The 24,860-nt window shown below is 35.1% G+C and overlaps 1 protein-coding gene across 1 annotated transcript in view; it reads left to right on the forward strand.

The window, feature by feature from the left end:
• Positions 1-23,901, forward strand: part of ATP13A4 (ATPase 13A4) — a gene marked incomplete at its 3' end in the record, with an annotated part of 42,083 nt that extends 18,182 nt beyond the window's left edge. Inside the window, 20 exon segments of the mRNA XM_072408221.1 lie at positions 730-894; positions 2,702-2,859; positions 4,039-4,227; positions 5,759-5,820; positions 7,148-7,298; positions 8,237-8,314; positions 8,521-8,677; positions 9,515-9,632; positions 10,162-10,286; positions 10,708-10,871; positions 12,869-12,991; positions 13,751-13,830; positions 14,542-14,584; positions 14,668-14,777; positions 16,015-16,111; positions 17,371-17,443; positions 18,258-18,432; positions 19,872-20,074; positions 20,848-20,936; positions 23,821-23,901. Of these exon segments, the coding sequence (XP_072264322.1) occupies positions 730-894; positions 2,702-2,859; positions 4,039-4,227; positions 5,759-5,820; positions 7,148-7,298; positions 8,237-8,314; positions 8,521-8,677; positions 9,515-9,632; positions 10,162-10,286; positions 10,708-10,871; positions 12,869-12,991; positions 13,751-13,830; positions 14,542-14,584; positions 14,668-14,777; positions 16,015-16,111; positions 17,371-17,443; positions 18,258-18,432; positions 19,872-20,074; positions 20,848-20,936; positions 23,821-23,901 (2,441 nt within the window).
• Positions 23,902-24,860: the final 959 nt, after the last annotated feature.

The following is a 24,860-nucleotide window of genomic DNA, read 5'->3' on the forward strand; positions in this document are numbered from 1 at the left end:
TTATTCAAATATAGAAATGTGCGATTTCTACAATCATAAAAATATGAAATCATAGGCAAAGTAATTGACATCATGTTATTGCCAAAATTGAAGAATTGCAGCAAAATATTGCTTGACCAACAAAACTCGGAGTTTTAAGGTCAAAGCATGAGTTATTCTCCGAGTTACTCTTTTTCACGAGTAAAGTTCACTCTCCACTGTTAACAAGGCTGTTACTGGAATGATACTTTATAGTATAACAGTATTTCCTTCACTCTTCCCCTTGCAGCTACATAAAGCATATATTGGGAGGTGAAGGAAGGGGCAGAGGAGCTGGGCTAATGCAAAATCTCTAGCAAGTCTAAAGGCTATTGCACGTTAATAAAAATCTAAGTTATGAAAAAGAAATGTAATCCGTTTAATTACTTGATTTTTCTCTGCAATTTTGGTTTTGGTCCAAATTGGTTTAGGGTCTTTTAACACCTTACTTAACAATTGAATTGTGAGAATAAAACATACAGAATACAAGCAATTGGATTATTTTCAGTGGAGTCAGTGATTTCTAGATACAAAGCATACACATAAACATACACTGACTTGCTAAATCTTTTATACAGACTTCAACAGCTAATATTAAAGATTACATGTAACTGAAAGAGTTAGAATACTAGCATAGCTTTAACTTAAACTATTGGTTTCAATTTGCTATTAAATCAATGAGTAAACTATAAATTTCTCCTATGGTTACAGGTGAAAGTATCCCAGTTACAAAGACACCTCTGCCAAAAACAGACAACACAGAACCATGGAAGACTCACAGTGTACATGACTACAAGAGGCATGTCCTTTTCTGTGGAACGCAGGTCATCCAGACCAAATCTGCAGACTACGTAAAGGCTATTGTACTTAGAACAGGTACTGTAATATTTATATAGATAATGGCAAGTTTTAAATATTCTGGCGGTGTACACTTTTCATACCCTTTTCATGCTTTTTTGCTTGCCATGCAGCCCTTGTATAGTATACAGTACTACAAGAGGCATGTTATCCATACTAAAGCTGGGGACCATGTAAAAATGTAGAACAGGTGCTAAAATTTTTACAGAGGGATGACAGGTGTTAAAGATTTACTATTAACGTACACATCTGCTACCCATCCAGCTTCCTAAGGTTCACCTGTTTCTTTTTTAACCTTGTCATGCAGCCCTTGGACCCAAGTAGTGGGAGAGTTGATTTTGTAAAGACTGTGATCTTTAGCAGTGTCATGTAACATGTTCCCAGTCTCATTTATGCAGTCTCTGAACTGTAGACACACCAGGAATATATTATACATCACTGTCCAACATGAATCATGTTTTTATGCTGCCAATCTCTCCTCTGGGAGCAATGTAGATTTTGTTCCTAAATTGCAGTTTGGCAATAATATACAATAAAACCTATTCTCCAAGCTCCTTCCAGGTAGCAGTTGTTATGTATGGTTGGGTCATTTCTATTTTTGTAGGAAGAGCTTTACAGATGAGAAAGGAGCTAACTGTTATGTAATCTGTAGGGAAAAGTCTTCTTATTTAGTTGCTTCCCAGTTCCTAGTTTATCTAGTGATCTCAATTGATTACAGAGGGAGCCAAGAACTGACGCAAGCATCAAAGAAAAGTGGAAACATGTCAGTTTAACTATTTTTAAAAGTCTTTATTTGTTGAAGGAAAAATCTGTTTCTGTGTGGCAAATATGTTGCAGCAAAGGGTCAAACTCATTTTCAGTGAACTAAGTGCCTAATTCTGCACATTTTAGTCTCATGTCCTCTCTTGTTCTTCTGCTATAGCTCGCCCATTCCTGTTGTACTTCTTACAGATAAAAATATGGGCTTTATACAAAACATCTGTATCTTTGGTAAAATGTTTATTACATTAGAGTCCACCAACTTTATATCAACTTAATCGTAGAGTGGTGCAGCTTTTTTTCAGAGCTTTACATTCCAGAACGAGGACAGTCAACAAATATTGTCACAGTGATATTGATGTTCAGTACACAACCTCCATTTTTTATTTTTATTCTGTGTAGACTTGTGTAAACAAGTGAATGTTCCTCTTTAACTGCACTGAGAGAACAAGGGGGGGTCTCCCTTTGTTTGAGCTTGAGGGAATGAATTGCATTTAATTAGTCTAAGTGATTCATATACCTGGATCTTAATCACATTGTAAAGGTATTTAGCACAGGTTTAAACTCTGGTAACTCTATTTTCAGCTAATCTAGTAATTACTATCTTGTATAAATCCAATTTTTTGGCAGGCTTAATTTTGACAATTTGTCTAGGTGTAGATTTTCTGAGATTTGTGACTGTTCTTTATGATGCATCCACCTCCTAGAAAACTTCTGATGAAACCAAATATATGAGCAATGCTTTGAAAGTGGGTTATCCTTTTCCCATTGTTTACTGTAGTACTCCACCTCATCTTGTCTCAGTGATTTCTGCAATTGGGACAGACAGTAAGGGGAATACGCCTAGCGGAGCAGAATTTGTAACCCTTCTTAAATTCAAGGCTTTCAAGTAAAGACAGTGCTGCTAGGAATAGGTCATGCCATTTATATTACTTGCAAAAGCAACACTTTATTCCTTCAAAAAGCTTGGTATAATGAATTGCCAATATTATTCTGCAATTTTTATTCCTAGTTATTCCTGTTTGCAACTATACTATGTAATGTTGTGTTCATGTATTCATTCTAGGCTTCAACACAGCTAAAGGTGACCTAGTGAGGTCCATTCTCTACCCAAAGCCAGTGAACTACAAGCTCTACAGGGATGCTTTGATATTTCTTTGCAGCCTAATTGGCCTGTCTCTAATTGGGATGATCTATGCTGTTTGTGTGTTTGCTTTGGATGGGGTAAGGCACCAATGTTATAGCTAAAGTATTGTAGTATATTAGAGGTATGAATTACTGTCGATTTTTATTATTTTTTATTCTACTGTACTTAACAGGGAATGAAACCGTTCAAACTAGCTTTAATGGACCTTCCAGTCTTTAGTTCTTGTTCGCCACTTACAAGCTCCTTCATTCACTCGGGTCATTAGTAAAAATCTGAATTTTGTTTGCTTATATATAAACAGCAAAAATTCAAAACAAATTGCAAGAACAAAATTAATTTAATTTATTTTAAAGTTGTTTGCCAACATTCCATTTAAGTTGTTTAAATGCCTTACAAAAGGTCACTGTCATGTATAGCTAGAAAATGGTGAACTTTTAATTTGGTACAAATGTTTTAGTCATTGTACAGAAGCTGGTAATACTGTGGATAAATAAAATATTCAATTTTGCACCTTAGGGCTCTATTTATAAAACAGGTAATTTTCTCAAACATTCCTTTGTGGGAAACTTCCAGGTCCATGTGTTTCAATGGCAGTAATCTATTCCCACCAGAGACCTTTTAGTTACAATAGTGATATGAGAGCACAGGGCCATGGAGATCCACACTCCATGTGGTGGTTGTTATGGGTTCCCAATGTTTTCTGAAATCCAGCAGCATACGGTCCTGTCAGCATTAGTTTTTACAGGTATATGCTATGCAGAAATGTACATAATAAGGTCTCTGTGCTTCAATGTTGAAAAATTGCCCCTAATAAATTAATGTAATAAGTTTTACTTTATTGTTCCATAATTAGGACGCAAGTTTAAAGCCAACTTTTTGTTTTATATGTCCTGTTTCCTTTTTGTGTATTCTGGTACATGGGAAGCTTGAGCAAATTCACTTTTGTTTAGTAGCAGAATACAGGGTTACTGTCCTCATAGACCAACACATCAGTATTGCAGACCTGTAAGTTATGTTTTTTGGCAAGTATAAACAATCTTCAAGTGTTCATTTTGGCATTTTGTAGATTTTGAGTTACTGGTCCAAAAATATACAAATATTTACCTTTTAGGATTTTCATCTCTAACATGCATAGATAATAAGGAAGACTTTCCAAAATTTAAGAATTTTAAAAATATTTACAAACATGCCAGTTTTATTGGTAATGCATTCATCAGTCTTGTCTCATGATAAATGTTTTTATATGTCTTTTATAGGCTGAAGCTGGAGAGGTTGTGAAAAAAGCCTTGGATGTTATCACTATTGCAGTTCCCCCAGCCCTCCCAGCTGCCCTCACCGCAGGAATCATTTATGCTCAGCAAAGACTTGAGAAATCTGGAATTTACTGTATTAGTCCCCAAAGAATCAATCTTTGTGGCACAGTTAATCTTTTCTGCTTTGATAAGGTACTGGTGGAGTTTTTGTTGCAAGCATATATGTATACCAGAATATGAGTAACAAACATACATACATACAATACAAACACAGGTTCATCATCATCATTCCACAATAAAGCAATTCTAGGTCCTGAGCAGTATACATGTCTCTCAAGACAGAAAGAAGAGGAAGTATTTTGCACAAGGAATCAACTAGGAAGGTAGACACAGGTTTGGACCATATCAGAGTAAAGAGAGGATCCCTCCTTGAGTGAAGTGCTGGGGAGGAAAGGGCAGTGCTGCTGGGGCAAGGGTCTCTTCTATACTGTGCAGGGCCAGCCTGGCAGCTCAGTTCTGCAGATGACATCGGGAGAATGGGACACTTTTAGGTGAAGGTTTGTTAGCTAGACCATTTTTGCATCAGCAGCTTGTGAAAAACAGAAAACACCCTATCAGCTCTACAGATTACACTGGGATAGCCACTCTCTGTATAACTTGCACTTTGGCAACTTCTTCCTTGCACTGGGTGAACACCTTTAAGTTTAGTGACACTAAGTTTTCTTGCATATCTGAAATGTAGCATATTTTGCATGTATTGTATGTATTGCATATTCTTTGTATCTTTTCCCAATCCTCATTATGTTTTTGAAATGTAAGTTGAATCCTGGGAACACATGATGTAAGGGCCCAAAATTACTATTCTCTATGCTAAATTTAAAATTCCCCAGGTTCAGGTTTTAGGAACAGCCAACCACTATATTATTAGTTAGCCCAAAATATGGCATTCCAACCAAACTAGACATGTCTGGGACTTATGATTTGCCAAAACAGGCCAAAGGGGGGTCTTTTGCTTCCCTGAGGCCTGGGAGACGTGGTCTCAAAATGCTCACAACAATGGTCCGGCTATATTTGCATTTATTCGTATGGAATTGTGTAATGGGAATATGACTATTAATAATAATAAATGTGTTCCTGAACACAGCTCAGATGTTAGTCAGAGGCCACTTGACTACCCTTATCCGCCAGAGTTTTATGACACCTGGCAACATAAAATCCCAACTTTTACAACACTTGTGAAATAGTGGATCTGGAAAGATGTGCTTGTGGATTATCTGATGACAGGGAGAGATACCTGATGAGGCAGAATTTATATTCCTGTGCCCATACTATTACACACGGGCCCTAAAGAGGGAATCTAGCCTCTACTTCTGTACCTTTAAGGGAAATCTAACATTGGTATTGGTTCCCAATATCACATACATATATAAATACCCTGTTGAATTGGAGGCATCTAACACAAGTCTGCTTTTTTGGGATCTTGCAGCTCATCCATAGTTTATTTTAGCTATGAGCACAGCTTACAGTTTTCCTGTTGTAGCATTTTCCTTGATTTATCCTTATATTTACTTAGAACAAGTCTATCTACATTTACATAGAACGAGTTTTATCTTTTGGTAAAATAAAAGTGTTTTGAAACTGATTTTCTGGCACTTACATTGATACCAATATACATTTTCTATTTTCATAATATTTCATTTTATGGTTCTGTTTTTTTACCCAGACAGGAACCTTAACAGAGGATGGTCTGGATCTTTGGGGTATAGTACCAGCTAATGGTTATCGGTATGTTATACTGGAATTATGGACTTAAATTGCCACTATAAATGCAAACTTTTTTGTGTGCAAAAGTTTTGTTTTTTAAATGTCTTTTCATTTTCTTGTGATGTTGCTTTTAGTGTCTGCACTGTAAATCCTGAACATGATTTCACAACATTCAATACCCTGGTGAAAATATATATATTTTTTTAATTCAAAGAAAACTCCACTTGCATACACTAGCTATATTTTGCTGATTTTTGCAAAAATCAAGTATTATTTAGGTCAAACCAAATCAGATTGATCAATATAGAAATGGTGATATAATGGGCAGGTCTTTGAGATTATGCAACTTGGATCCTCCTTTGTATCCCAATTCACATATTTTACATTCCTGATTTTGAACATGTGATTTCATTCTCTACCAAGAAACTTTTGTCTATACAACAGTTCCTGCCAGCCGATTTACAGATACAGATGTAACTAGAAGATATCAGCAAAGTCTGTGAAGAACAATATCACATTTTACTAGGAAAACAAATAATTACAATACATGTAAAGCTTTATTATGTGTTTGTATTGTGCGCGTGTCAGCTGAATCAGAACTTTAAATTGTAAATTAACTAGAGAATGTTGAATTGCTCACTATCTGAACCAAGAACTAACCAGATCAGTTTAGTAGGCACCCAGCTCTATGTTAATTGTACTACCAACTGCACAGGCCTACTAAAACATTGCTCTCCTCCCTGATAAAGGTGTCATTTGAAAACATAGGGGCGCTCTGAATAAACATTACTTTTTTCACATACTTCACAGTTTTCTTTAAGATTTGTTCTTATGCTTTGTTTTGTATGCACAATCCATATAATTAATTACTTGTAGTATATTTTGCTTCTAGTGGAGGTGCCAACTGCTGGAGAACTCTTTGATCTGTAATCTTCCTTGTGTGTACTAAAGTAATAATACTCACTACAGGAATGCTTTTGTGTTTTGTTCACGTAGAGATGTTCTAAGAATTGAATGAAAATCCCTTGTGCATGTATAGGCATGTTGACATTTACCATTTTATTTGAGGCTTGGTCATGTACTTTTTTTCATTAGCTCCAAACAGTTATGTTTAACACACATAGTTGATTTTAGGATGATTGTTGTCATGTTTACATTTGGACGCTGAATGTAATGCAATACATTTCATATGTGATTCTGTTTTATCTTGTAGACTTCTAGTAGTTTCTGTTATAGCTTTAAAAATGTGCACAGTTCACCACATTTAATAAAATATTGTGATTTGGTATATGTTTGCTTTAAATATAACATTTTTAATAAAAGTAATGTGAGATTTTTTTTCTCTTAGCTTTCAGGATATTATTTCAATTACAGACAACACTTCACTTACTTGGGGTCCCCTGCTTGGAGTTATGGCATCCTGCCATTCTCTAATTTTTTTGGATGGAAAAGTACAGGGTGATCCACTGGACCTGAAAATGTTTGAATTTACATGTTGGGTAAGTACTTTTGATCATTATTGCTATTAGCAACAGTAAAAAGGGCTGGTATGAAAAAGTTCACACTAACGCCAACCAGAATAATTGCTTATGAGCAGATCAAAGCCCAAAAAACTCTTGTGTTTTTTTTCATGCCCCGGGGAATCAATATGATAGTCTTTATTGTTTTACTTCTTAAATACCCAAGGTAGAAGCATTACAACGGCCAAGTAATTATTTGAACTCCTTACAAACAAGGTTGCATTTAATCATTTAGCTTTGAAACGTCTTACGGCACTCAATTTAGGTGAAGCTTTTGTTTAAAGGATACATACATTCTTCCAGCTCCGCTCACTGTTCACATCTCATTCTTCTAGTAGCCTCTTTGTTATAGTCTGCTTATGGAAAGGAAGCACTTAGCACTGTTCTCTCAACTTAGGAGATGCTTTATTATACTGTATGGTAGGTGCCAGCATTGACATCACTAAAGTGCTTTGGTTACTGGTTTGAGTTATCCTAATTTAATAAAACTATGCCTTTTAACACTGAGTTGTGAGTAGTTTAAGAAAACTGTGGCTGTAACTTCTCCTGTCCTCAAAAAAAAGCTTAATTGCTTCCTCCATTCTCATTTATTTGACTTATTCCAGATGACGTTAAAGTCCACGTAGCTAAATTTTATTTGCACTATGTATTGGCTAAACCTGAAAATATCATTAACCTAGATGTATGTTTTATGATCCTTGATTTGGCAGGGGTTGTTGTGACATTGTTGTGATGTTGTTTCTACTTTTCCAAAATTCATATTTGTCATCTATACCCCCTAATTATTGTACAGAGCGGTGTAATATGTGTGATAGGTGATTTAAAAATAAAAGATAATTTACCAATGATTTGGGTTGAAACCCATGCAATCATTTAATCACATGTACACATAAGCGTTTATTTTTTTATTTCCTCAGGAGATTGATGCCTCAGGGAATCATTATCAAGACACCATGGAATCTATGGTTTTAAAACCAGGTCCTGAAGCTAAGAAGGTAATAACGTTGCCCCAGGCAATAATAAATACCAAAGACTGTTTTATATATGTTATGTAACATTTTCTGCATAACTGATGTTATAGTAATCCATTAAAATATTGGCACTTTAGTTTTTTTTTTCATTGCTGCAATCGCTATGAATGTGTTCTGTAATTTATACCACAATTTTATTTTATAAATTAACATGTATATTTATGTTCTAGGTTGACATTGAAGGAATTGTTGTACTGCAGCAGTTTCCTTTCTCTTCAGGCCTGCAGCGCATGTCTGTGATCACACAAATCCTGAATGGAGATGAATATGCTGTCTACATGAAAGGAGCACCAGAGATGGTGGCCTCATTCTGCAAGCCAGACACAGGTTTTTCAATTTATTGTATGCTGAAGGATTTCAAATTAGTAAAGAAAAAGTAACCAATATTAAAATAATAATTATATTCAGGTTATCCCAGGTAATAAAAGAATCAGATAACACATTGCCGGGTGCAAGTAAACAAAAGTGCCTGTCCTTTTAAAGTAGTTAAAAGGATAAACCTTTATGTGCTATTACAAAACTTTGTTGTAGTAGTATAAAGAATACTACTACTTTATTGGATATACTGTATATCCTTCAAAAAGGTTTTTGCACAATCTTCAGCAGGCTTGAATATTATAAAATCATTGTACTCCTTGTTCCTTCATATTACATAAATTTCATAAACATTATATATTATAGTAGAATCCTGTATAGCACAATCTCAATTTCAGTGGGTCCTGTCAATTGGAAGTAAAAGGGATTTGGCATGTCTGTGGATATGACACACATTTGCTGCAGACCTGTAAACTGCATGTTCATCTTTAGTTACTGAAATACTTGTCAATATAAAGTCCTGTGGGTTTTATATTCAGGTATTGATGTCCAATTAATGGTGGCAAACTGGTATAAAAGCAGAAAAGCAAATGATCCTGGGTTTTACTTTTGCTTTGTAAATGTGTTTCTTCATTTTGTAGAGTGGATATGTGTACTGAATAGATTTTCCAATTATCAGCATAATAGCTTTTTTCTTACCAAACATACTTAAAAGCGTTAGTATACCAGGTCAGGCCTTTATAATACTCATTACAAACCTAGGAATTCTAATTCAATTACTAATAAATAATTTATTTGTACAACATTGGTCCAGCAACAAGCTAAGACAATTTTATGTATAATAAATAGTTCCGATCAACTTCACGGATGAGTTGGAGCTTTACACAAAGCAGGGATTTCGAGTTCTCGGTCTTGCATACAAACTTCTTGAGGAACATGAAAGCGTGAGAATCAAAGATTTAAAGCGGTAAGTTCCAAAAATATTGAGATGACAGCAAGCTTTATGCATTTGCGCTAGAAGAATTTGTACACCTTTTAAAAAAATCAGATGTTCAGATTTTTTTTCCTAATATAATGAAAGTTGTTTTTTAATTTGGTAAATATTTAGTTTATCTTGATTTTCTATTCTGCATACTTCTGTGTCATGTGACCAGAGGCAGACCACTAGTATTTCTAAGATGAGAGTTGCCTTCATGTCTACCAGGAAAGGTTTACAAGGCGTCAACTCTTTTTTAGGTATTTCCTGTAGCTTATGGGATGAATCTTAATGTTGACCTCCAGCATTATCTGGAGATCAGTATATTACACTGTCATTCTTGCACAGTTGTGACACGTAAGGGCAAGGACATGCAAGCGAGACATATATATTTTTTTTTAATATTATAAGCATGCTGATAAGGGGAGTAGGAAGGAACCAGGAAAGCCAAATATAAGTATATTTTACTTTTTGGCTTTAAAATCAAGACTAAATTACCAATTATTTATTTTATTATAAGGGATGAGGTGGAATCTAATTTATCCTTCCTTGGTCTTCTGGTGATGGAAAATCGTCTTAAGCTGGAAACTAGGCCGGTATTAATGGAGCTCTTTAATGCTGGTGTCAGGACTGTGATGATAACAGGTACAATTTACTAGTTTAATTACAATTTTTCATGGCACAGTTTCGTAAAAAGGTATATTGGGATATATCAGGATGACTTTTGACAAGATACAATTGCAAAGGCTGTATGTTGCATGTATTGTGGTTGCAATAAAAAGACCATTTAAACATAAAACACAAGTTGACAAATAAAACATTAAAAGCTTGCATTAAATGGCTTGTTTTTTTAGGATGTGCACTCCACACAATAACGTCTTTATTCCAAAAGACATTTGATCTGATAAACTCCTGAAAAATTAAATTCAGCAGTAGTTATATTTAATGCAGTTACATTGTTAAAATAAATGGTCTCTAAAAAGTTGTAGTACTGTACAAGGGGTCCCATTTAATTCCACTTATTTGCTCTTGGTTCCTGTATAACATTACAACATCTGTCCTGCAGGAGACAATCTACAGACAGCTGTGACTGTTGCTAGAAACTCTGGGATGATAAGTGAAGGCAGCAATGTAATTCAGGTTGATGCCCAGGAACCCACTGAAACTAGCATGGCCTCCATCACATGGACTGTACTGCGTGGTGTGAAGCCAAAGAATTTAGATGATGTGGTAGGTAGCATTCCTATATCGTCACTTTTGTCTGCAATGTTTGTTCATGCCATTAAATATGCTAACTCTGATATATAGGGTAAAACGTATTCCCTTTCCTAGTTTCTAATTTTTTCTTAATATCCATTTCTTCAATCCTCAGTCACTTACATTTACACATACACTGCAAGCGCCAGTAGCTTCGGTGATGGTGATATTTTTGTGGTTGTATTTTTGCAAGGTTAGAAATCGCAGTGGATGAGTGCCAAACATTAGCCTATTGCCTGGATAAGCTGGGTCAGGGATTTGACTTCTCCCACACAGCTGGTAAACCACACAAATGGCAAGTTAAACTGCTCTCATATATGTTTGTGGCCAGTAATCTGAAATTGGGAGGAAGTTTCAGACACTAGGGATGCTCAACTGTAAAATGGCAAAATGATCCTGATGAGCAGACACACCCTGTTTACATTTTTTGCATATCAAGACAAAATAGAGTATCATATGCTTGTTGGCAGGGCTTAAAATTAGCTAAATTCAAGCTCAGATGAACAAAAACACATATTACACTTTGCCAATTTTTTTTTAACAGAGACTAGGTTAAAACTATTAGACTCTACAGGCCTCAGTTAGCATGTTAAATGTTCATGACCATACAATTAGAAAAAACTAAACCCTTGTTGCCAGTAGAAATCCTCTTCTCTCAAACAAGATTTTGGCAGCACGGTTTAGGATTGCAAAGTTGCATCTGTACAAAAATCAAGGACTTCCAGAACAACAATCTTTGGTCAGATGAGACCAATGTGGTGGGGGATTTTTAGCACAAACACCTCATACCAACTGTCAAGCACAGTGTTGAAGGAGGGGGTGATGGTGGTGAGTTGGGTTGCTTCCCAGCCACAGGACCTGGGAACACCTTGCAGATATGAGTCAATCATGAACTCCTCTACATATCAAGGTATTTTTGAGTCTAAAGTAAAAACATATACGCAACAGCTAAAGTTTTTATTTACCTGGGTCATGCAACAGGACAATGATTCCAAGAACACGACAAATCTACAACAGAATGACTAAAAATAAAAAAATAAAGATGTAGCAATGGCCCAGTCAAATTCCAGATGTCACTTTGATCAAAAGGCTGTCCATAAAAGAAAAGCTTTGCATAAATCAATTCTTGCAAATTTCAATGAACCAAAGTAATGTAAAGAAGAGTGGGTCAAAAAGTCTCCACAATAATGTGGTAGATTGAAGTAATCATTCCCTGTATGGCTTTAAGTTATTGCTGCTAAAAGTAGTTTGTCCAAGCTATTGAATCATGGGATGTGCTTTTCACACATAGACTTTTTATATTGGCTTCTTTTTAAAAAAAAAAAACAAAAAAAAATGATGAGTATGATGATCTACAAAAATCTTTTCAAAATAAGATACCCCATCCCTTGGGTATATAAATACCTACACCTGATGTTAGATTTAAATTGTTTTAGAATCTGCTAAGGACCAGATGATTATGTCCTGATACATAAAACTTTGAAATTGAAAGAGGGTGTAGTTTCCTATTTACATTATTGTAGATGTGTCCACTAAATGCTATCTGCACATTGTAGTTCTTGTCCTCAGTTCAGGTTCCTTTGGGTAATATGTTTCTATTGCATAAAGCCACCCCAGCCGTTTCCCTCACATCTCATTTTTTAAATTCCTTATTTTAAAGTCTTCATAGTTGACTGCCGTGACCTATCCTGGGGATGCCCAATCACTTTTTTTGGTACGTACTGGCACGTACATTTTTTTACAGATTGTTGTCAATATGAATCTCCTGTACTCTCAAGTATTCACACAAAATACCCTTGACAAAATGTCCTCTGTTAAACTGGTACCTACCTAACCACTTCTGTATTCATATTTCCTACTATCACTAGTGTTCCTTTTGCTCTATTTATTTACATCGTCATTTATTCGGAATAGTTACTGGTAAAATGCTATGTTTCATACATATCTTAAATTCTATTTTGTGTTTGCAGGATATTTTTATTGACACGCAAGATAAAAATGAGCCAGATGGTGAAAAACCACCTTATTACTTTGCCATGACAGGAAGCTCTTTTCAAGTTATATTACAGCACTATAGCAATTTGTTACAAAAGGTAATTGCATAAGATTATTTTCTATAAAGAAAAAAACAGCATGTGTATTAGAAAAATAGTTATTTAGGCCTCATGTGTTAAAGTGCCTCTAATACTATTAACCTTGTCAACAGATTATTAATTTCATCAAAAAGCTTCCCATAAAATTATACATGCATGTATTGTATTTTATACATGGTTTTCTGTAGCATAGTATTAAGTCTAACAGATAAAACAGATCAATCAGGGGAGACTGCAAGAACTAGTAAATTAAACAGGCAGCAAACAAATATAACACGCATATCATATTGGATATAGACAAACACTGTTTTTTTGGATCCCTGAGATCTGTCATATACATAGCTGAAATAAAATAACATTTCTTCTATGTATATGAGCAAAGACCCCCCCCATCTTATTGAATGTTACCAATGCAAAGGGGCTGTCTACATTCTATATTGTCTCGGTTATATGTAACTATTGCACAAAGTTGCTGCTATCGCTTGACTTAGCAGAAAGAAAAGTTCAAAACTAACTTTAAAGAATTCTTTTGCTGAAAAACATTTTTGTAGGTTGGTATAATGTGTAGTCCTATGTACAGTATCTAAGCCGAAAACCTCTGCCAAAGTGTCCAATAAATGTCTGAAGTTATTCCTGGAAAAACTTGCTAGCAATCATTTCTGTTAAGGTATTCAGGGATTTCTAGGAAAAAAAATCACATTTATTTTTTAAAAATTTACATGATGGAACATTCTGAACTTTTTTACTGATATTTTTCAGATACTGATTAATGGCACAATTTTTGCACGAATGTCTCCAGGACATAAATCGAGTCTTGTTGAAGAATTTCAAAAACTTGGGTAGGTCAGAACATTTGTGCAAGTGCATAATCTGTATTAATCCTTACACAATGGTTCCTTTGTCTATTGCTATAAAACTATTTTAAAGGATTCAAAAAGTATCAATTATTTGTGATTACTCATTAAGACTCAGAAGTGACTAACCAACTGCAGGGGTTGAGTTAAGTTAGGGATTAGGGTTGGAAGTCTTTCACACATTTATGGTAGTTTAGGATTTTCCTAAAGGTTAAATCTAATATAACCTGCAAAGTAGCAGAATATGAGTGCAGCCTGAACTTGTGGTTCAATCATAACTTATGTATTAAAAAAGTCTTTAGTAATCCTTTATTATATTAGATATTTTTTGTTACATATATTCATTGAGTCTACAACCATATGTTAAATTGTCATTTTATTTAATACAATTTAAAGCAAGTTAATGCTCATTTCTGATGTATACCAATATATTTTTGAAGTGAAATGTTAGGCCTAAAGATACAGACAAATATCAGTTGTAGTGCTTTAATACACTCTACTCCCTCACATTAGTAACTTGGAATCTTTTACTGAGTTTACTAGTTCACTGTTTTAGTTATACTTATTGCGTGGATTTACTGTATACATTATGAAATGAACTGCAATTGTGCGCCTTCATGTTTTACATAGTTAGCAGTACTATTATTAATATGAAATCTCAACCAATTTATATACTTTTTTTTTTCTATTTGGTAGGTATTATGTCGGAATGTGTGGTGATGGTGCTAATGACTGTGGAGTAAGTATGAACTGTATAGATCTTCTATCTACCTTAATGGCTGGTATTTGTTGGCTATTTATCTGTATTGGTATTATTTACAGGCTCTGAAGATGGCCCATGTTGGAATTTCACTGTCTGAGCAAGAAGCTTCTGTTGCTTCCCCATTCACATCAAAATCTCAGAATATTGAATGTGTCCCTCGTCTATTAAAGTAAGTCTTCACAAAGCATTTCCCACAAAGCATTTCCCAAGCCTTATTCTATATTTTATCATGTCGCAGGTTTATGTGTTTTGTGTATCATGTCATGTCAAGTGCCTACCCTATTATGTACTGTTCTTCAGCAGCATGACTTTCTGTTGCAATGCATTATCTGCAATGCAGTCCTATTAATTTGATCTATCATCTAATTGACCAGGAAGACAGCAAACCAAAGTGCAATTTCTAGGTTGGAAACTTTGCAAAAAAAAGGCATCATGGAAAAATACTTTTTGTAAATGTATTCTGGGTTTACATAAACTTTAAGTAGAACCAAAGCATATTCATACTCACCCTTCCCCAATCCATTGCGGGTACTACAATGTTCTTTCTTCTTCTCTTTCTCCTGATCTGATCTTCAGCTATCTTGTTTAGCCAGGCCAGAATGACGTAACTCCAACGCAGGGGTGTTGGAGTTCATTCAGTCCTGGCAACCATTGAGGAAGCAAAGCTGTGCATGCAAATGAAGAGAGATATCAGGCAGGTAAGAATGCTTATTGCAGAGGGGACATCCCCTGTCCCTATCTGCAATAAAGACCTGCTTGGTCACCATTTTTTAAAGTGGAACTTTAGTTCTTCTTTAACATTTATATGTATGCTTGCTTATCCCATCATTCAAAAGGTTTGTGGTTTTGCTTAACTTTCAGTTGAAACTACTCTCCCAACATCTCATCTCTGAAAAATGGACTGCAATAAATAGGGCTTCAGAAGCAGCCTAGTTGTACGGCCTGTCTAAGGCTAGGTATATCATACTAATAAATTCTTCCTACTATAAAATTGATTATCTTGCCCTTGCATGTATGTGTGGGTCTTGCCTGTAGCGGATGATGGCTGAGGGCTGTGCACACAATGGACAGGTTAGGCAGTGCATCTGAGGTCTGTTTAATAGTTTTAAGGCCATACATAGACAGAAAACATTGTTCCCCAGACAAATAAAAACTTTTTTTCTAGAGTGTTGTAGAAAGTTCTGTTGTTGCACAGTAGTACATGCTTACATTGTTGGACAATAACACCAGATCAAACTACCTATAAAAATCCAGCATTAAAAAGATCAAATCAGATATAAACCAACCCAATTTGTTTGCACATGCCACAGACTTTTATTAAGACCGTGTACCCAGTATACATGTAACATACCACAGATTTTATTATGACTGCTTACCTCTTGTACTTGTATTGTTCTTCATTTCAGAGAGGGGAGAGCTGCTCTTATTACATCTTTTTGTGTATTTAAGTACATGGCCCTGTACAGCATGATTCAGTATATTGGTGTGCTGCTTCTCTATTGGGTAAGCATAATAAATACATTAATGCATGGTATTTAAACCCAGAAACAAAATGGTATATAACATTACAGCTTACTAGATATTAGGTCTTGTGGCTGCATTAGTTTACTATTTTCAGGCCGTTTTCCTTTGTTTTTATATCCTGTCACTTTTACACTTCTTGCCTAGGCTGACCATGCTCACTGTACTTTATCTATAGGTTAGATATGTTGTCAGACGGTATTTTATGGTACTGGATAACACATATATTAAACATAGAAACATTCTTTCACTGGAACAAATCATTAGAGAGCATTAAGTTAGTTTTTGGGGTTTACAGACACTTCATTTGCAATTCTTGACTTAAATAAAAAAATTACCTTTATTTGTAAACACTTTACAATGCTTTAAACCAGTGACTTAGAAGTTGATTAAACACAAACAGGAACTTTCTTGCCAGTACCATATAAGAATAACTTTAAACCCCAAAGCTGTAAACTGAATGACTTGGGTTGTTGTGCCGGTTTTCTGTATATACTTACTGTAAACCATTAGGTTTAACTTCAGCCTTAATCTTAATTAAGATTATTCTTAATCTGCAACAACAACAAATAAGAGTTGCTAATATTACAATACATCTGTACTGTGAAAGTGTACCTAGTTAGATACAACTAGATACAAGAAATGTTTGGGTAGCCCTTAATATCTCACAGTCATGGAGATCCTTATTGCATTGTAACAAAGATCTAACTTGGTAGCCAATAGGAAGGCTTATTACAACTAAAATTCTGTGCTGTAGAACCTCCTATCTATAAACATATATAAAATGAAATAAGTAATTAAAATGGATAATACAGACCTTATTCAGTACAAGGAATTAAAGGACAGACTAGTTCAGGTTACCTTGGAAGAACTTTTCAACTCCGTCTCAAAACAGCATAGGAAAAATGAAAACTAAACTATCCCAATGTTCAACAGGACCCAGAGATCACCAATTTATTCATTAAACTAAACATTTTCCAGTACAATTCAATACAGCAAGTTAATGAGAACCTTAACATTGCAAATAACAAGCTATTATCATAATATAATGATCAGAAAATGTATGGTAATTATTTTTTTTATTGACTTTCATAGCACAGTCACTAGCAGTTTTGTTTATTGAAAACATTAGATTTAAAACAAAGTTTTTTTGTGGCTGGTTAAATTGATATGTCCATTTTAATTTAGTTAAACCAGACATGAGCATTTAAAAGAAACAAACTTTTGTTTTTGTTCTTTAGCAAAAAAACTCGTATGCAAATTATCAATTCCTCTTCCAAGATTTGGCGATAATGACGATTATCAGTGTGACCAGTAAGTTGTAGTAAATGGTTTGTTTTATTAGTCAAACTTACTTGTGTAAATGCTTACTTTTAGTGGTACTGTCCATTAGTTGGTAGACCCTTCCCCATATATTGAACACCTCAACATGTCTGTCTAAATACCCTAAGCAGCGTGGGACCCTGCAGGAGCACTCCGCAGTCATTACAGCGTGTTTCATGCGTTTCTAACAGCACTATATTGAAATACAGATTGACCCTGAAAGGCAAGATTGGCTAGAATCGTCTGGTGTTCTTCAATCTTCCCAAAATGTTTGGCTGCATTTTTGTGCTGTTCGAGGTTGTTTCCCACCTTCCTCTATGGTTGTAAGCAGTTCTGAAATACTGAAGCATTTTTAATTTGTAATATGTATGTGCTATTTCTTCAAAGACATATATAATTTGTTAATAGCTCCTGTCTTCTTGCAAAAGCAGTATCTACTGTGAAACGCATTGAGGTGTTCAATATATGGGGAAAGATCTACCAATTTCTCTTATTATTGGAGCAACACACAAGTATCGTGTTTAATATGTATGTTTTTATCTAAATAAAGCTGTTTTCAATTCTTTTAATATAATTCCAATAAAAATCCCATTTTTAGGTATGGTTTTGACATTTTTTATGTATTATTAATTTCCCCAGAAGCCTAAACATTTGTAACCATTAATGACTATTAAAAATGAAATATAAAACTTTGACTTTGCATATGCTTTAACCCTCATTTTTCTACTCTGGACAATAAAACAGACACTTGCTACTGTTGTAAATAATGCCTTTATAAATACTTACTATTTACCTTTTATTTTAGTGAGTTTGAATCGTGCATGTCCAAAACTGGCCCCATACAGGCCCCCTGCCCAGCTGATTTCTCCTCCACTATTACTGTCTGTGGTGCTAAATATATGCTTCAGTCTTATCTTACAAATCTGTGGCTTTCTCATTGTACAAGACCAGATGTGGTACAGCTCCAGTGATATCTATAGGTAAAATAAAAACAAATGTGGTACTTTGTGTAATTTATACATATCTAGTCTTGTTGAGCCTTTTTTTATCTCATTGCTGTTAGAAAACAATAGCCTTTACATTTTTATCAGTAGCCAGAGACCATGTGATCTAGGCTGCATAGGACAAGGCAGAAGAATAACATTTTTTTTGTATTCAGTGATTTGTGACGTAAGAATTTTAATGCTGGAACCTTTTTGTTACTAATTCTGATAAATCATATGTTTAAAAAAACTATTTAGGTGATAAATTAATCCAACCAACAAATGTGAACAAATATTAACAAAACATGGAGAACCACATTCTAAAGGCTTGAAAGCTATTTAATGACCTTGTGATAACCACTTCCAACATTTGAATGCAAACATTTGCAGTGAAACGAAAAAAGTGTTATAAATTATTCCACTGTCAATTCACTCTAATTCCGCCATAATTTTCATTTATACGTACAGCATTTCCTATTGTGACAGCTGTGCACTTTGACAATCAGCCAGTAGGTGGCAGAACAAGTCATTGTTTTAATAGGAACGGAAAGAAGGAGTATAGAGTGATTAGAACACCTGTCGGCGAATTTCAGACATAGTGGTCCTGATTTATTAAAGCTCTCCAAGACTGGAGAGGATACATTTTCATCAGTGAAGCAGAGTGATCCAGCAAACCTGGAATGGATCTGTTCCAGGATTGAAAACATTTGCTAGCAAAAATCAAATGACTTTGAAGACATCCATCTCAGATTTGCAGGATCACCCAGCTTCACTTATGACAGTGTACCCTTTCCATAATAATTTTATGAAATTAGGCCCATTAACAGGGGAATAATTTATAAAAAGAGCCCCTAGTGTCTTACGCCCAAAAAATTATGGAAGTAGGATTTCATGTGTCAGTGATTTCAGAAAAATATATTGTATATCACGTGGTGAGAGGTTAACAGGATGTGTGGTGTCTCTTATTTACATAGTGACACTGTTCTGCTAACTTGAACTATGCCACAAAGTATTTTAAAGCAAAAAAAAAAAAAAAAACAACCATTTTGGCCTCATTACATACCCTACATTTAATCTTCCTGACCACCCTCCAGTTTACTCCAGGATAATTCTCAAAATGCCTAGCCTTTTGGGTATGGATGTTCTTTCCCTTCATTGCACAATACAGTTTTTGTTTTTTCAGCAACCTTTTGCCAGGCCTGAACACTGAGACTAGGATAGTTGAAGTGGAGGGACCCTAGTCATATACAGATTTGAATAGTCAGAAGGGCACAGGCACAAAAAAAAATGGCACCGGATCATGCCAGCTTTGTACAGCTATGTGATGTTTGCAAGTAGTGTAAATAATAATAAACTTGACAGTTGTACAGAAACTTACAATTCAAATTTGTCTGCAAAGATCCTACCAGTAACCTTTTCATACTTTTCATCCCCAGAGCGTGCACTCCAGCAAATGAAAGTAACTTCTTTAATCTGAGTAGTGGTGATAATACCTCTGTGTCTCAAGGTCTGCCAGAGAAGACTGAATACCAGAGCTATGAAAACACTACCGTCTGGCTTTTGGGCACTCTCAACTGCCTCTTTGTAGCCTTTGTTTTCTCAAAAGGAAAGCCATTCAGACTACCTGTATATACCAATTGTAAGTAATATGAAGTTTATAACATGTATTAGGTTACTCTGTTTATATGTTTCACTAATGCATGCTTGTAAAAGAAACAATTTTATCATCCTGTTAGTTTGGGGTCCTAAAAATCACTTTATTCAGCCCCAACAACTTGGCAATTTAGGGTGTATTACAGGCTCCTAAAGGCATTGCTCACATGGGCATAAGGAACAGGCATTTTTTGGGGGGTTGTTTAGGCTATCCAACTCCTTGCAAATGAAATGACTGTTCTGAACATAAAAAGCAGATTTTCTGGTTTACACTCTGCATTTCCATCACTTTTGACCTGGTATGCAAAATGTCACTGCAATTACAAAGTGCAAAGTTTTCCAAACACCTCCAAATCAATGTAAGCAAATAGCAAACATGTTCTGTGTGTTCCTATGGCATTTGGGACTCATTAGCCAAAGGCTAAATTGTGACTCTTTTTATGGATATTCTCAGGCTTCTGTTAGAAAAAGTTCATCCAGATATTAGGACTAACTGTAATGTCAGCATTTTGTAGATCTAGAGCAATCCAATGCCAAAACTCATATTGTAACACCCTTTGCACTCTTCTTCACCTTAAACACCATAGCAGCATACTGTAATCATATTATTAGAATACTGGGCACATTGTTAAGAAAAGGCTGTATAGCTTTTTAATAAATAGAATTAATGATTTTTTAAAACCTAATTATTATGTAAATGAATAAAATATGGTGTACAAGAGACAAATTAGCAATAATGACCTGAATTCTGTTTTTCAGATATATTTGTTATTGTGATTTTGATCCAGCTTGCAGTTTGCATTTTTCTACTGTTTGCCAACATAACAAATTTATATCTTGCGATGGAGGTAAGATCAAATAATTTGGAAATAAAGTACATTTCTATGGTCTGATAATATACTAATAATCAACATGTGTTAAACATTTAACTTAAACGTATACAAAACTGCAAGTTTTATGTTAAATATAACCAGTAGTGACTTTTGTCTGCTTATTTAGCTTTTTTTTTTTTTTTTTTTATATGAGTCTGACTACTAAACTTAAAAATCAGGGCTTACGCTGGGTACACACGTCCAATGGTTCTCATCCAATAATCGGATCATGGCTGATATCGGATGAGAATATGGAGTGTGGACAGTGCCTGAATGACCAACCTGGCAGATCCATGCACGATGAACGATCGTAAGGGAAGGGAGAGAGCGTGCATCGGGGTGCCGTTCTGTCATTCTCCCCCTCCCCTATCCATAGAGCAGTACGGTGCTGTATGTACAGCACTCGTTCATGCATTGTGCACTCCTTAGTTGTTGGAAAGGATTGTGAAAGATCCTTTCCAACTACAATTATTGTACGTGTGTATGTAGCTTTAGTTTCTGTTCTTTTAGCCCCCATACTTCTGTTTTTTAAACCATTTTTTAAACCATTTAATTGCGGTGTACGTATTTATATTATACACTGGCCATGACCACAAGTGTGAGTGTTAAATGACAGATAATCATGACAAGGTATACATAGTAAAAAAAAGATATATAGTGCTTTGATGAAATATAAGAGATCAGCAAAAAACAGTATAATATATTAGCATTCAAGGGGCTACTCACAGGTAAGTTGGTTCCAAATCTAAAGAAAAATTAATAAAAGGAAAAGAGTGCTGATGAAAAGACAGGCAGATAAGGAAATCACTGTAATGCCAACACACAGCCAATTATAACCATTTAAAATACCACATCTTCTTGAAGGCAACAGACTGCCATTTTTTTGTATATTGGCTAAAGCAGGAAATGGTTGGGACTATCAGGTTTTTTTAAGTTTTCATTGCTGTCTGTGTCCCCACTGGAAAGATAAAATGTCTTATATCTTTGTGACCATTGTTTCCAGTAATAAAAATGAAGGAAGATCTAAAATTTTGAAACTTGACAGGGGGTAACACACACACACACACACACACATTCTCAAATAATAAAACTGCTAGTTCTGCATTGTACTGGGAATGGCCAATTCCGGATAAGTGTAGTTTTCAGATAACTAAGATTTCCTTTTCTAAGCCAATCAGCGCTGGACTAGAATAGGGAGACTTGCCCCCATTTACCTCTAGTGCTGAATGGCTGAGAAAAGGGAAACCCTGATGACACTTTCCTCAGTCAATCACAAAGCGGAGCAATCAGCAGAGCTCTGCTATGCTGACAGCTCTGTATTCTTGATTACCCTGCAGCCCTAGGGGAGCTGTGGCATGTGTTCTTGGATGCCAATCAGTATTAGAGTTGAATGGGGAGACTTGTCCCTATTCACTTCTAGTGCTGTATGGCTGAGAAAAGTAAAACCCGATGATAGCTCAAGTGTCAGCACGGTTTCCCTTCTCTCAGCCAATCACAGAGCAGAGCAATCAGCGCAGCTCTGCTGTTTGCTCTGCTTTCTTGATTTCAATAGAACCTCGGTTATCCGGAACTCAGATCTCGGATAACTGAATTTTCCGGTTACCTGAGTTCCGGATAACCAGTTCTACTGTATTCAGATTCAATCCCAGCAGTGGCTGGTTCTGTACTGTAATGCTACTCTGTTATCATTTTATTTGTTTCAATGTATATCTTGAATGTAAATCTGTAAGGAATTGTAAACCTTTAAAACTACAGGTTGCTATTGCAGTTTTAGCAATGTTTCTTCTTTAATTCCTTTTGTGACTGTTTTTCACATTATTATAAAAATCTTAACCTTTAGAGACTTTAACCTTTTAGAGGCTGTATTCTGCTCACTAACAATTGCTTTTCTAGAAAAAAAGGTTTTTATGAGGAGGACACAAATGAATGGAACTTAACTTTAGGGCCATTTGGAATAAAAAATGTGCATAACAAAATAAAACCAGGAACAGAAGGACACACAGAATACAGTAATCCACACAGAATAGATACTTTTAGATATCGAAGATCATAGAAGGTAACACATAACATTCAGGTGTAATATTGACTACAGGTAGTCCCCGGGTTACATACAAGATAGGGACTGTAGGTTTGTTCTTAAGTTGAGTTTGTATGTAGGTCAGAACAGGTACATTATTTTAATAAATGCAATTAGGACAGATGTTTGTCTTAACATATTATTAGGCAGTGTGATGTCAGTTACTGTATAAAATCCTCACTGTGAGTTAATCCCAAACAAAACAAAAAACCTTATGTCCCCCCCCAGCCTCCATCCTGCACATGATGCGAGCAGGAAAGCCCTGTTTGTATTTAGGAGTCATTCATATGTTGGGTGTCCTTAACTCGGGGATACCTGTAGTTTGCTTTGCGTCCAATGGGAACATTTTTTCCTACTCTGTGATCTGTCTGTGAATATCTAACATTAGGAGTGGAATGTTTGTATAGACACAGACTTCATTACATCTAGAGATGCCAACTAAAAACATGTTTTATTAGATACAGAACATACTCCAAAAACCTGTAGGTGGAATTACAGTTGTCTGTAGGTAGATTAACCCTTAACTGTTTTTTTCATCTTTCCTGGAAAATCATTATCTGTCATATAGTAATGTTTCACTTGTACCCATACAAGCCAAGTATTGCTTGCATTGGTATGGTCCAAATGTAAGTAATATCATTAAAAGCTTTAAATAATTATAACATATTACGGGGCACACTTTAAAGAAGAGATTGTGTTGCTGGAAGGTATTATTTATAACCTCTGTTTTCTTGACTGCAATTATTGAACATACTTATAAATTAGCATTTTTTGCTCTTCTAGCTTGTTTGTACACCCCTCATATGGAGAGGATCCATCATAATAATGCTGATCATTATATTTATTCTTTCTTATGCTACAGAGGTAAGTAAACAACATAAAGACGTTGTGATTGTGCTGCAATATCATTATTTCTATGTGAATGTTTATTAATAATTTATAGAAAGGTATGTCCTTAGAGATCAAATGTTATCAAATTAATATGTTTTTTAATCTGATGACAACAAATAAAACCCACTAAATACTATATTAGATGAGGGCTATTTATTTGTCTTGGCATTGAGTTTGATTTTCTTTTATATGGTGGTCAACTATCACCTAAATTTGCTTTTGTTGAAAATTCCATTGTAATTTTATTTTTCTTGGATGATATATAGTAAGTGTAAGATAATAAATGTAAGTTTAGGGTGGAAAAAGTTTAAAGGGTTTTTAATGCTGTCTTAGAATCCTATGGGAAAACTCCCTTTACTTCCTGTTAGGAGATGATAATACAGGAAATTAAGTGAAATAAAAAATATATACTGCATCTATTGTATCCATTCTGAATGAGAGAAATGGCGGTTATTTTTTATAGATGAATAGTTTGTCTGTAAACTATCCCACTTTTAAAGTCTTCTCTAGAACATAAAGCTTTGTCCTTTTTTTCCTGGTCTCCTTTTTCTTCTTCTTCTCTATTATCCCACTCAGGACTATCCCACTTGCCTAATAGACCACTTTGATTACCTTTCTACCTTTATTATGGTATATATGACTATCCAAACTGAGTGCACGGGTGTGTGTAGGCTTCACTGGAAATGGTTCTTGGCCCTCAAGTGAATTTTTGGGTTCATATAAAAATTTTCAATAGAAACGGGAAATTGATCTCAATGTTCAATAGTTCATACCAACCAAATTCATTTTAGTTTAGCTGGTTAGTGGCAATCACAACATTACAGGAAGAATATAGATATGTTTTGTTCCACAGTGTATCACAATCCAGCTTTGTGGCATAAAAGGATATATATATATATATATATATATATATATATATATATATATATATA

The sequence above is a fragment of the Pyxicephalus adspersus genome, chromosome 4 (assembly GCF_032062135.1).
Source record: "Pyxicephalus adspersus chromosome 4, UCB_Pads_2.0, whole genome shotgun sequence".
In the NCBI taxonomy this organism is placed as follows: Eukaryota; Metazoa; Chordata; class Amphibia; order Anura; family Pyxicephalidae; genus Pyxicephalus; species Pyxicephalus adspersus.